A 14969-nucleotide genomic window follows, 5' to 3' on the forward strand; every position below is an offset into this window, starting at 1 on the left:
CCATGCCTTGTGTGAGTGGATGATCTATGTCTGCTCCGTGACCTCCGGCGAGATCGAGAGCGTGACCTCAGTCTGCGTGGAGCCTTAGGAATCCCCGGTAGCCGAGGAGACGGCGGGAGCTGTGGCACCAGCTGTGGCACCGGCGGTGGCGTAGGTCGCTTAGGAGGAGGAGGGGGCTTCTGAGGCAGCGGCTGAGGGAGAGGCTGCGGAGCTCCATCACTCCTTGCAGGAGAACCCGGACCAGCACTGTCCGGACTCCCGTCCACCCTTCTCTTCTTGGCGGGCCTATCCCGTGCTGAAGTAAACGAGGGGGAGCGCCTTCTTCTCCTAGATCCACGACTGGAGATCGTAATCAACGAAGACTTGTTACCAGATGTCCTCGACGTCGAACTGAGAGTCGACCTCGTACGGCGTCTCCTCGCCGTTGACCGCAAACGGTGTCCCCTCGACGTCGAACGGCGGGTCGACGGAGAGCCTCTAGACGTCGACGGTGAGCAATGTCTCCTAGACGGCGATCTGTGCCTCGACGGCGATCTGTGCCTCGACGGCGATCTGTGCCTCGACGGCGATCTCCGTCTCGACGGCATTCGCCGGTGTCTCGGCGTCGATGTAGTCGGCGTCGATCCATGAGTCGACGGCGAAGGAGACGAGCGGGGTCGCCTCGACGGCGAACTGCGCTGTCTGTGGGGCTCGGTACGACGTCGATGGTGTGTCGACATAGACTGTGGAATCGTCGATGGCGACCTAGTCCTAGGTCTCGCCGGCCCCTCTCTCGACGTCGAGAACGCCGAGATCCAGAGCCCTGGATCGACGGCGAACACACCGGTGCTTTACCTCTCTCCGTCGACGTCGTGGCCTTCGACTTCGAACGCGACCTACCAGCCGGTAGGTGTCGTTTCTGCTCCCTTTTCTGCCCGGAGGTCCCTCCAGTGGCTGAAGCATGGGCAGAGGAAGGGGAATGTGATCCTCCATGCCCCGAAGTCCCACCTGTCCTCTGCTTCTCCTGTCCCTGGAGGCGAATCTTCTCTCTGTCCCTCAGGGTCCTCTTGGAGAAGGTCTTGCAGATGTCACATGTAGCAGGGACATGTGAAGATAAGCAGAGGATACAGACATCATGTGGGTCCGTCTTGGCCATTTTCCTCCCACACTCAGGGCATTTATCAAATAAAGCCATGCTAAGAGTGGGTCAAACTGCACCAAATTGCAGGATGCAGTAGAGAAAGGGTCTAGACGTTGAATGAACAAACTTTATAAAAAAAACAATTTTTATCCAAATATCCACCCAAAAGGGTAGAGCTCAAGCTCCAGGGTCCTGCTAGCAGGAGCCGGAAAACAGAACTGAAAGTAACTTGCTTTGGCTGTGCATCCTGGGATACCGGGGGTCTCTGGAGAGTTCCTTAAAGGCACGGTATCCTTTTAGCAGACACATAATGACAGCCTATAGGGCTTGTCTGTCCACCCCTTCCTCTATTGTTTAAAGGGATTTTGGTGAAGGGAGTGAGATACAATAAAGGAACATGTCAGATGTGAATAAAAATGACATTTAAACTTTATTTTGGCTTTTGTGTTCACTTCAGATGAAGTGCTGGCCAGTGCAGCCATATTGTTGTTAGGCTGTATTATTTTGTCTGTCTCTTAAGTGTCTTTGCAGGTTTGCAAATGCAGGACAGCTTAAGAGATATTTTGATTGCTCCGGGGTCCCCGCACATGGGCGGGACTATTCATAGATTATGACTATACACAGATCCCCTACTACAGAAGTATATGCCAATAAGCAATTGCTGTCAACTAAGTCCACCGGGCTAAACCACCACTGATCACAAATGAAAAAAAGTTACTTACCTATAACAATAAGTTTGGAGGCTGGCAGTGAGTTCGATTCACATTTGTTGATCTAATGAACTATGTAGATCATACGAAACCCAATAGGAATACAAAACTGTTTATTGCACATTGTTTTTTAAATATTCACATTACAGATTGATTAGTTAGAAGTGCCTCCTTTACTATAAAGTGCAGGCCCGCTCTTCATCAAACCGGGTTTTAAAGAGCAAGGGGAGACCCAAGATGAAACGTGACACTTGTAGTGTGAGGACATCCAATCACAATTTTGTGTGTGTCCATAGATGGGCTTGAGGTGGACAATCACTCAGATGAATGAATGTACATTTACTCGGGTGGCTTTCTAGCGCTTGACATATGTGGTTGAGGTCAGCTCCCCTGCCTCCGGTTCCCTACCTTGGTAAACATCCATGGTTTCTGTGGGTTGAGGTGGTGGACATTCAGGTATGCCAAAAACACAAGTGGGTCAAACAGTTTCCAATATATTGTCTTACAAGTCTTCTGCTCCCGAGACACCACTTTGAAAAATAGGTACTGCTTTTCAGTCTATACAACGCATGGGACACAGTTACACATGCTTCAAACAGACAAAAGTTACTTAACTGTACCAATCTGTTTGTAGTTTGTAATAATAGATTCACATGCACATTCCAACTTGCCTGGATGTGAGTTTGGATAACATTGTATATTTATTTGACTCATTTTTACATAACCCCATTTCATAGACATACTTCTTTGCACCTTCACTTAAATATGCTCATTAGGGAAAACAAGTTCAGCATGGAGAATGTACCCAGATGCATTGTGAGTTTTAGAGAAAATGTCAAGTCCCCTTGAAACCAAAAGAACTTCTTCAAAGAACATCAAGTTATTGTCCAAGTCCAACATTAGATGGGAGGAGCATGCACACAAAGCATCTGATTCATAGCTATACATGTTGCAAACATACGAAAGCATGGTTGCCCAACTCACTTCAAATAAGACATCCCCAAAAAAATCTGGACTTAAAAGTAACAAGCCCATTAGGGTAAAAGGACATTATTCGCCCTTATGCTTGAATAGTAACCTACGAAAACACATTTAGAGCCTTAAAACTGTGGGAGAATTTCAAAGGTTGCAGCACAAAATGGAAACCTGGAAGATCAAAGTGGTGTTAACCAAAACAGACCGTAAACACTAAAATATAAGCATCAGAAATGATGGTTGGGGGAAGAAAAAATGGCAGGCACAGCGTTCTTGTAAAAAAAAAATATATATATATATATATATATATATATATATATATATTTATTAAGGAAACAAACAAAAAAAAAAAAGTGCAGCTATTTAGATGGAGTATTGCTGATTATTTTGTAACCATATATAGTTATTAGTGATTCACATGCTATTTAAAGTTTTGCAATTTAGTGTCGGATGCAAATGTTACAAGTTGTTTTTCTTCAAAGTGTAAGTTTTGCTTTCAAGGCGACTCAACTTCTGATGATTCCCTGTAACCCACAATGTACCAGGATAAAGACTACACCTGAGATTGTATTTTCACCCCCAACAGGTGAGTGAGAGTGATGTGAAACGGGGCAGTAAATGTGTAGAGAAGTGTTGTTAAAGAAACCATAAGGTATGTAACAAAGCATATGAAGAATCAGCTTGCGTCCAGGGAGGTGTAAGGAGTATGTAAATCTACAGCACTACAAGCTATAAACTGATAGAAGATAAGTAACATTTTCCCTTTGTAGCATGTGTATCTGGACCATAGACTAGAAACCAGTGCTCTTCTTAAAGCTGCGACTTTAAAGCAGACTATGTGCCTGGCCAGTGCCAATGTTCAAGCAGGAATGTCCACTGTAATGTTTTGTGAAAGCATGTGGAGTAGACAGTGGCGTAACGAAACTTGAGGGGAGCCCTCCTGCAGAGTACATGGAGGGCCCCCTCCACACTCGGGACCCAGTCAGGCCAGGGGCCTGCTGCCCATGCAAAGTGCCAGAGAGGGCCCTCTGTACCACATAACAGCTTTACATATGTCTGACCGAGGTAGATACCCAAGGAAAGCCATTGTGGCTCAGTTTAGGAGTAGAATGTGCTCTTGAAACAGCGAGAAGAGTATGTTGTCTTAAGCATAACATACCTGGACGCATTTGCCTGTACATCTTGATAGGCTTGACTTGGAGACTGAATTTCCGAAGTGGGGTTTTGAAAATGCAACAAAAAGTAGTTTTTTTTTTTAATGTACTTAGTATGTCAATGGAATACATTGGAGCCCTCATTAAATCTAGTATGTGCAATTACCACAAGGACACATAGCCTCAGAGCCATACTCCGATATCAAGGACTGATCCTGAAATATCGCAAACATGCCCTAAATGTCCCAGAATCATTGCACTGGATTAAAGTCGTTGAACACTACCATGGGACTGTAGGATGGGTAAAAAAGTGTCCTGAATGTCTAGGGCACAATCCAGTCTCCTGGCTCTAGGACAGAGAGGAAGTGAGCCAGCATGAGCTTTTTGAATTTGTCCTTCTGGACAAAAGGTCCAGGGTAGGCTTGATGTCACCATACTTTTTCAAAAATGATGAAGCTTAGTGAATAGTGTCCCTCACCTTTCCCTAAGTCCAGTAACTATTCAATGGCACCACTGGAGAGTAAAGATTTACCTACTGCATTAGAATTAAGTGTCCTCTGAAATGCGTTCTGGAATGGGAGGAAAATGAGGCAGGGGAGAAAATTAAAGGTAGAGCGGAGCAAGACCAGTTTGTCCTGCCTACCACCAGACGGTCATGAACTGTTGAGTCAAATTAAATGGCTTGGTTCCATGGGGTGAGGGGGAACAGGCAATGCCAGCGCCCTGTCCACAGTGTTGAATCGTTTGGACTGTCTGCTGTACCACTGGCTCGGAAGGCTGGCATTGCCTATAGACTAGGCCCCTGGAATAGCCCTAGACTTTCTGAACTTATGGCAAAATTGCCTTGCTGGTGTCAATGGAGATTTAAAGACTGGAGCTACTGCATGATATTTTGGGGTTAAGGTCAGCTTCCCTCCCCCCCCCCCCCCCCCCCCCACCCATTTGTGGGAATATTCAATAAGGACACTTGCCGATGCCAGGAAATCTAGCTGACCCAGTCCAGCGGTAATTTAATTTAGATCCCTTAACTGAAGTTTGTTGCTTTTGGAGGAGACACGTTTCCCTTTCTAATAGATCTGGAAATCAACAAAGGTGGAGAGAGCGGAGCTCTGGATCTGCATCGGAAGGCACGGAAAGAAAGGAACATATGTCAACACGCAAGGGTGGCGCTTATATGCTGCTTACTTCCTGGGTGACAGTAGCAATGCCGTTGAAGGTTTTTTGGATCCAGTCTGGCACTTGGGAACATTCCAAAGGTGAAGTGTCTGAAGCTAGAAGTGTCCATCAGATGTTCTTATCGGTTTCTAAAAGTCTTTATTTTTGAGGTCCTGGCAAGCTCAATTCGCTGGGGTTTCTGGACTCCTCGATTACCGTTTGGAAAATAAGGCTATCTCACTAGTATATCGTAAAATCATGACTAATTCCTCAAACCTTTTAATTGACCTTCATGCTCTTTTGAAAAAAGAGCTAGAACAGTTAGACTATGATGAATAGCAGGAGGCCCTGGCCTCCTTCAAAGTGGCTATACATTCTCGTTTGACTGGTGCAACTGAAAATATTGCATACAGCGTACATTATCTACACCACACTAGTAAAAGTGGGAAGGGCAGACTCCCAGCTGTGTGTAATGAGATGTGGGCATGAAGGCACCTTTTCGCACATTATATGGGAATGCCCGGGATTGCAGGTATGTTGGGAGGCGATACTATCTTGTATGCACAAAGTCTGTACTATAGACACAATTAAGTCGCCAAAATGGTATCTGCTGAACGTATGGCGAGAAACAACCCTCACAAGTAAAGAAAGTGTTTGGGTGACACTGGGATTCATAGTGGCCACACGCATTATAACTAGGCTCTGGAGAGCCGCAATGGCCCTTGTGTTGAATGATTGGAAGATGGATATGGACTAGTGTATGGTGGCGGAGAAGACGATATATGAAAGTAGGGGCTGTCCAAACAAATAGTCTAAAATTTGGGGAAAGTAGAATAAATACTGGGGAATGATATGCACACCAATGCCCCCTCCGGGGAAAAAGGACCTACCTGAAGCCACTTAAAAGTAAAGAAGAGCTAAGGGGAGGGGCGGAAGATTCAAGAGTTGTGTTTGATCACAATAGACAATTTCACCTCTGTGCCAGATGGTATCATGTTACAATGTACTAAATGTGAAATAAATGAGAATGAGAAGTCGCCAAGTCAGAACAGGAAAGCGAAGGACATTCGTACAGAGTTTTATATTTGGCAATGTCTCCAGATGGCGAGGCCATCGTTACGGGTGCAGGGGACGAAACATTAAGGATCTGGAATGTTTTCAGCAAAATGCGTTCCACCAAGGAATCTGTCTCAGTACTTAATCTCTTCACCAGGATATGATAAACTCTTGGACATACTTCAGTTGTGAATCATTGGGGGAAACACCACAAATCTATATCTGTGCATTATGGATCAGAGCATTGGGGAGCCAGATTTGTTCCATGGACAGGGGCAAGGGAGGGAAAGCAGACACTTTGTGGACCCATTTGAGATCCTAATAAATAACTCTTTGTGAAATGTCATTGCTTGCCATGTTTTATTTTGTACAATAAAAAGATTTATTTTTATTAAATAGTGAAACTCTGTGGTCCAGGTCGAATTTGAAGCTGTCAGTAGTAGGGGTTCTGCTAAATTTGTAGAAGAGGATTTTCATCACTGGAATTGAACGACTAGTGATTGTACTTTAACAGTCCCAGAGCTCTAAACGCACATCTGCAACCAACAGTGTAAAGAACAAAAAACTATTTGAGGTGAAGTCTTTGTACTCGTGCCTTGTGGGCTTCAGAGAGGGATGCTATTTGGTCTAATGAGTATAAGATATAGGGTAACAAAAGAGTCTACATTACACTAACATGCTAGTTTACATAATCATTTTACTCTTTTATGACATTGTAACTGAAGAGATTATCAGATACAGTCTCAACTTGCTGTCGTAAGAAATGCTTGTACCGAAATAAAGGAAGAGGATTCATAAAAGATCCAGTGATTGGATGCGGTGCATCAACAGAGTGCATAAACGTTGCTCATTTACATACTTTTGTAGACCATAGGCATGCTTCTCTGCAGAAGGGGAAGGCTAAGCCATTTAATAATCATTAGCTTGAAGATTCAATGTCCACATTTAGATCAAATAAAAAGTTTGACACGTAATGGCCTCCCTCTGGAATGCCCTGCCTACAGCTCTTCGAAATGAAACAGAATACGTCAGATTCCGCAAGTCATTGAAGACGTGGCTTTTTAACAAATAACCTACTAACCTCTCCATCTCAGTCTATGATCTGCCCCTGCGCCGGGAAACCCTTTTTAGGTAGCTGCAGCGCATTATAAGTTTAAATAATAAATACAATTGTTGCTAGATCCACAAGTTTAAGTAGCTCTCAAATCTGCTCCTAAAAGTTCATTCGTGTTGCTAAACATTTTTTTCTTCAAAGACTGAAAAGTTTAAATGACAATAGCGATTTCAATAAATTGGTTTATATGTTTCTTTGATCAAAAAGTGTAGTACATATGCTATTGCTCAAATAAAGGAATTACATACTATGCTAGTTATATAGTGTTTACTAATGAGATGCAGGTGCTGTTCAAATTACTTCGACTACAATCATTACTCTATCCGCGACTAGCATAGCCACCACCAGAATCGAGAATGCAACAACTGTAGGTTGCTGCCGTTTGTGAATGGTAGCAATGACAATCATGACCAGACTCAGCAACCGCGATACAGAGACCACTTTGAAGGAAGCCGTGGAATCTGAGAAGACAATCTAAGCTGGTAATAGAAAATGGCAGGATGTCCAGCAAATGTGTTTCTTCCTAGACAGTAAGTAATCAGTGGTTTCTTGAGGAATTGGTAGACACATTGAACGCACAAAAGGTAGACCATCCCGCTGATAAATTCCAGGTAGCGCATAGCTCAATTACTGTCTCTCAGGGATGTGATAAGCAAGCATTTGCAATGAGATTGGTCTTGTATTTGCGAAAGATAGAGCTATTGGCATTGTAAATGATCATTTGCTTACTTATTTTTTTTGTTTGCAGTGATCACATAGAAAAAGTGCACGCTATACGATAGTTTTTTTTTTTTGAAAGACGCACAAGCTTCACGAAAACTGTCAAAATAAGATTGATTTTCCCCTATATATTACTCCATTCGGAAATCTAACCGAGCAGTAAAGAGCTATTCAATTGCTACATACTAGGTTATGGTGGTGCTGATGTAGGCTATTATGCAGAGTACACTAAATGGAAAGGTAAGCTTTTAATTTGCGGAGCCACCTTGCAGCTTAACTCGCTGTCTGGGCAGCAGTTTTTCCCCACTTTAGAACATTGGTGCCTCATGCACCAAGCTTGTTTTGTCGTCAAGGTCTCTTAATCAATACCTTCCACAAGTAGCCTAGAGCAGATAAGTTTGTGCGCTTTGCAAAAATAGTGCTTTCTTAGTCAGGTAGAAAATAGGGTAAGCACTCCCATAAGGTATTATACTTATGAAGGTTGAGATCAGTTAAACATAAAACTCACCTGAACTTGGCGACATCCTCACTCCGAACCTCTTCTTTCAACTAAGGAACCGGATGCAGCAAATGCTAGGGCTGCTCACCAGCAAGAGAGCAGCCATAGAATTGGTGGGAGCCGCCTCACTCTGCGCTCTACAGTGCTCTGAAGGCTTTGGCTTGCTCCAACCTAGCTGTCTTAAGACAGGATAGCTTGACTCCAGTAGTGAGCACGGGACCCACGTCTGGGCATACCCTTCCCACATAGGGCGAACAGCAAAACACACCAGATGATGGACGGAATGTTGCACATTGGCAAAACATTCACCCCCAGTCACAGATCTGGATTTAATCCATCGTTATTTTGCTGGAGGGGTCTCATGTGTAGGCGAGCATGAGACGCTATTGCTATGCAAGAGGACATCATTTCTAATACACGTGTTATTGTTTTGACTTGTGGGTGATGTGGCTGAAAAAGAGCCCGTTGCTTCTGGAGATTGAGAACACTTTGGCTATTGCGGTGGTAGCAAATCCAGAGCAGTCTTATGGTTCCATCGATCTTTGGTATTAGAAAATAAATGGAGTACACTCCATTGTTTAGATACTTTTGTGGGACTATTTCGATGGCCCCTTGCTATAGTAATGCCTTCCCTTCTTTTTTGAGAAGGTGTAGATGCTGTGGATTTAAGACATGCTTTGGTGGAATAATTGGTGGTTGTTGAGGTAGTTCTGGGCAATATCCTTGTCTGACAATTTAAGACCCGTTGGTCTAATGCAATGCTTTGCCACAACTGATAGAATTGTTGTAGCCTTCCCAGACTGGTGTTTTGTGGTCAGGGGTGGAGGGGGGGGGATGGGGTTGGAGTGTGATCAAGTCATTATGGTGGTGGTGGGGGTGGTGGTGGAGACGACCGTCATAACGCCCCTGCTGGTTGCGGTTGACGCAGATATGTATTATTTTCTGAGGTAGAGGCTTTTGCAGCTCCTCTACCTTGGTACCTTTGAAAGGGCTGTTTGTGTGTTGTGGTTTGTAAGGCACCCATTGATTTTGCAGTGTTGGTGTCCTTTTTTATTTTTTCATGCAGAGTATCTACAGCTGGTACGAAGAGGTGTTCCCCATCAAAAGGAACATTTAAAATGTTGCTGTACTTCGGGTTTGAACCCGGAAATGCTTAGCCATGCATGTCTGAGCATGATAGATGTGTTATTCCCCTACCAGCATGCCTGCTTCATCTAAGGCACATTTGAAGGTAGCGTTTGAAATGATTTTACCCTCATTGACTAGATCTTCTCCCTGCATTTTACATTCTTCTGGAAGATGCTGCATGAGTTCCTGTATTTCACCCTAGGTTGCTCTATTGTAAAGTGAGAGCAGGTCCACAGAATTGGCAATTCTTTTACTCTCCTTATCCTGAGGGGGTGCCTCTCCAGTGCTTTGTGCAGCTGCCCTCTGTCTAGCAGTGGTGACTACAAGGATGTTTGCTGGGGGATGCCCTCAAATGTAGATTGGGTAGGTTGGGGAGATGTACATTTTTTCTCAATTCATGGTGTTAGAACCCTTGATTTGACTGGGTCTTTGAACACCACCTTTGAAACTATAGGAATGGACCCAATCCTAGGCAAGTAATGGACTGTACGCTCTGTGCGTAAAAGTGTTACCACGGCAAAGTTACTTTCCTCCGCTGTAGAATGTGTTGGGAGTTTATGGTGCAGTTCTATGTATGACACTAGAATAAAATGAAGTGTCATCGGGGGGAGAAGGTTTTGTAGGCATAGGTGGTTCAATATTTGGAGCTGGTAGGAAATTGTCAGTCTTGCCATGGGTCAGGTGTGTGTGATCATTAGCTTGTATACCCTGGGAACCAGTGTCTTTCTCCCTCCTCTTCTTGCGGCGAGGGAGAGTGATCTTGAGGTGAGACAGGTGAAAAGAATTATAGAGCTTGTGGCCCCGTGTTCCTGTGGTACAGTTTTTGGTGGAAGCGGAGGAAATTGGTCCTCATCTGCCTTTCTCTTGGCAGCCTCCATGCATTTCTCCTGCATAAAATGCTGCAGTCCCTCAAATACTACCTCCTGGTCTTGAGTGGGTTTGGTAGTTTGCGTTTTCTGTTTCTTTGGCACCGGTGGCGTCTCTTTAGAAACAGTCTGGTTTTGAAACCCCGTAGCCATGGATTTGTTTACAAGAGTGTCAGTGATGTTTTTCAGCCCCGGATTCCGAAGTGCGTTTCGGTTCCACTTGATTCCAAGTGTTTATTCGGTTCAGATGTCTGTTTTGTGGAACTCTTCGGTGCCAATGTTTGTCAGTTCCGAGTGATGCCTTTGTGTTGAAAGCTCGGTCAGTGACGATTTACTTTTAGGTGCCGGCTGCATTCCAGAACCGACCCCTTATTGTGGCCTGGCTTCCAAATCAGGATCGGTAATATTCTCATCCTTTCTCGGCTCCGAGGCTTGGTCACGGTGTCGGCCTTAACATGCAAGTAGCGGCAGTGGAGAGTAGTATTTTCTTTGAATGAAGGGTTACAGAAGTTATGATATGTTGTGTTCACTTCGTCTTTGGTCCAGAGACTGTGGACAGCATCCACAACGTGGATTGTACTGGAGCATGTTCGTCCCCCCCCAATGATATAGGATGCGGTGTAGTGTGGGCTGACTAGGACTATCCCGGCTTCCTGTCGGAGCACTGTCTTCGCTGCCCAGGTCACTGTTGTGGCTGAATTTTGCTTTTGCTCCATAGTATGTGCGAGGCGTCGATATAACCATGTCAATTTTTTTTGTAACAATGCACAGGCGGCGAACTGGACTTCCTAGATCTCCAGAGACAAGCCCAAATTACATCTGTTGTGTGGGTCGGAGAGGGTGTACTTGGTTCAACACCGAGGGCACCACCGGAATAATTCTTTGTCTCCGTCACCCAGAGACGTTAATTGTCAACGGTCGACTGTTTGAACGCGGTTTGCTGGGCAGCAGGAAATTTGTGACTTTCCAGAAGTTTTTCTAACAAAAATGTGAGGAAAATGTGCGTTTTTACTCAAAATGAGATTTTCAAGGGCTTCTGAGTGACAAAAACCAGGGGAGAGCCACTCAGGTCACCACACCCTGGATTACCCTGTGTGTCATTTTGGGACTTATCCTGTCGCATGCACTATGCCTACCCACACAAGTGAGGTACCATTTGTATCGGGAGACCTGTGAGAATACAGAACAGTAGAACATTTGTTACTACCAATTGGATTTCTCTGCATTTGTGCCTTCCAAATGTAAGCCAGTGTGTAAGAAAGACATTTTGAAAAAAGACCTCTAAATCATATGCTAGTATGGGTATTAACAATTTCAGACATGGACAAATACCCAATTCTCCTAAACTCAACATCTTATACCCATTTCAGAAATACTTTGGTTTCCTCGATACCTATTTTTCACTCTGTATTTACCACATGAATTGCTCTAGTCACGGTACACAATGAAAAACCATTCATTGTAAGGTGCAGCTCAGTGGTTCGCTCTGGGTGCCTTGGATTCTTGGACTGCCTACAAGCCATTCATACCCCCGCAACCAGAAAGGTCTATTGGACGTAATGATATACTCCTTTTGTAAATCGGCCAGCATGACAAGAAGCTATAGATGAAAAGGGAGGGTGGGAGCAAACCAGGCCTGTACAACACTACGGATTTTATCTTCAGCAGACACCCGCTTTGCCTCTAGTAAATCGTTGTCTTGCCAATTCTGATTTGAATTTGGGTGCCTCCTGCATAAACACATCCTAGAGAATGCCGAATTTAGTACACATGGGGGGGCTGGAGAAGCAAAAGTGGCAACAAAGTCATCACAAGGGGATCAGAATGTGTATTGACACATTTCTTAAAAAAACGTATACTGAGGTTTGGAAATCTGCTTGGGTTCTTCAGATCAGTATTGATGTCTGGGAGTGCAAGGAGTGGTTCATCCTGGCTTGCTCAGGCCCAGCCACACCTGCGTTGACATCATTAGAGCCAACCCACTGAGCAAAGGCAAGAATACAATGGGATGGTACACTTTCTGCTGATGCATGGTTTTGTGATTGATCCTATGCTGAAACAGGAAAAATAAATTACCATTACTATGCATTTCGTGTCCCTTCATGAAAAATGGAGCCTGTTGATTTCTTTTTCCTGTCAATGACTTGGGATAGTTGTTTGTCTTGACAGAAGTCATTTTAAGGTCAACATCTTAATGAATTTTCCATTATGGTTGTAGCTAAACAGATACAAATAAAATTAAGAAGCAAGGCCGGAGGTAAAGAGCAGAGGAAAGCGAGGGTACACGAGGAGTCTTCCTCTTTCAGAGATAAAAACAAAAATAATTTTCCAAATAAACAGCAATTTGTGAGATTTCAAAAGAGAAGCAGTTAATATTAAAAGTGTTATCTTTAAATAAATGTAAAGCACTAAGACAGTCTGGATATCGGTTTTAACAATTTTCATGAGAAAACTAAATGGCAGAGCAAAATGTAACATTTTTACAAACTTACTTTAGTCCATCTTTGGCTCAATTCCATGCAGGCGTTCGCCAGGGTCATGTCATAGCTGAAAGTAAAAAAAAAAAGGGATGTGGATACTCATTTGCAGCTGCCATATTTAAGGAGTTAACTTTAGAAGGTTTAAGATTTTCTTTTGTTCCAGAGTAGTACTGAAGTGTTTTCTCGTGTTGCAATACACACAACTGTCCTTTGAGTCATACACATGATTCTTTAAGCATCCTATGTAAATTCCTTTTAAACAAAAAAAAATATATACATGTCTGGCAGAAGCGCAGGTTTCACACATGTGCTTCTACGGCAATGTCAGAGTAGATACAGAGTACCTTGTTTGCGGTCAAACTACATAGAAACAAGGGCAAGTTTACTAATTCATACCCTCACCGCTAGAGCAAGCCTCATGAAATACCTGAATCAAGGAAGACCACATCATACCTATTGGTTCCTCCTTCAGTCTCAACTGATAGTCAAGGAAGGAATGAACCTTTTTTTTTAACTGGGTGCATATAGAACAGATTTGAGATGTGGTAGCAGCAGCGAGTATCCAAACTTCCCATTTAAAGCGGTCAATGAGGGCGACTGGCCAATCATTCCAGCCAGAATCCTGAAATAAAGCTAGTGAAGGGAAATGCCAGCAATAGGTAGCACAATTAACAGAGCATTATCAACTATTTACTTAGATTTACTGACCAAAGACAGGTGGCAGCTGGAATCAGTAAACTGTCAACCATAACTACTGAGCAAAAGGAACACAAACTTTAGGTAGGAGTTCTGAAGTAGACAGAATTCATTTGTGAAAGGAAAGAAACGAACAGTCTGTATATGTGGTGACCCTCAAAGCACAAGGAGTAAAAACATTAGTTTGGCAAATTTAGTGGGAAGCTCTTGCCTAGTAGGTGTGGGGAAGAGAATTACTGGGTGACAGTTACGCCTTCAAGACTGTTGCAGGTGCATGGCTGACTGTTTGGTCGGGGAACACTGGTGGGCATATAGAGCTTTCACTCCCATCCAAGGAATCAAATGGCCTGTTTTCTCCAGTGTGTGCTGCAGGGGCTAGTTGTGGGGTTAGAGCAACAGCAGAGGCTAGACACGAAGGTGACCAGGGACAGCCAACACTATGTTGTAGGAGAAGCAGCAGTAAGTAGGCTGCATATGGGACTGGGGAAGACCACCTGAAAAATCCAACAAAAAACTGCAGGGGCAGCAGACAACACAGACGAAATGAAGCCATAAGGAGTAGGAGGCTGACAGCACATGTAAACTACCCACAATTAAATACAGGAGCATGAGAAATAAGGGAGTAAAGAGAGGTCATTCCAGAGATAGAACCCGGCCATGGGCAACAGTATAGCATACATGTAACCACATGACATTTAGAAGGGACAGCATTTATAAAGAACCTTCTACCCCGAACAGGTCTCTTGGTGCTAGTCTAAAAACACTGCTACCGAGCAGGTGAGACTTCAGCTTTTTCTGGAAGTTTAATAGTGACAGGGTGAAACTTGTACTTGCAGTTTCCTACAAGGGGCCAACAGCACAGCCAATAGAATTTCAAAGGATTAGTGGGGTAAAGTCAGAGGTACCACATGGAGCAGGCAGAATGTAGGGAACAAGATCGGGGAACTTGTGTGCCTCAACTTTTGTACTACAGGCAAGTGGGCAGGACCCTATTAAGTCTAGGAAGTGGGTGGTGGTGATGAAAATATTTTGGAGGACAAAGATGGGGGGGGGTTAAGGTCAAGAAACTGATAAGCCTTTCCCATTTCCTGTATAACAATCATCAGAAGAAAGCCACAAAATGGCTGGCACCTCAAATAAGGACTATTGCAGTGAGACTGAGCTAGAGAGTCTTTCCCAAGGTTTATGGCATTACTGCAGTGCATGAAATATGAAAGGAGTTGGCTCTGGGACATCTTTGGTAAGAAGGGAAATCAGAAAGCTCTTACAATCTCACATAATCTGAAATAGAGGCAG

The 14969-nt window shown here is 44.0% G+C and overlaps 1 protein-coding gene across 3 annotated transcripts in view; it reads right to left on the minus strand.

Moving 5' to 3' along the window:
* Window positions 1–14969, minus strand: part of LTA4H (leukotriene A4 hydrolase) — a 322194-nt gene that overhangs the window by 67590 nt on the left and 239635 nt on the right. For all 3 annotated transcript variants that reach the window (XM_085653897.1, XM_085653898.1, XM_085653896.1), the window contains exon 15: window positions 12990–13044. In XM_085653897.1, coding sequence (XP_085510023.1) covers window positions 12990–13044 — 55 coding nt within the window. The remainder of the gene's footprint in view (window positions 1–12989; window positions 13045–14969) is intronic.

The sequence above is a fragment of the Triturus cristatus genome, chromosome 4_1 (assembly GCF_964204655.1).
Source record: "Triturus cristatus chromosome 4_1, aTriCri1.1, whole genome shotgun sequence".
In the NCBI taxonomy this organism is placed as follows: domain Eukaryota; kingdom Metazoa; phylum Chordata; class Amphibia; order Caudata; family Salamandridae; genus Triturus; species Triturus cristatus.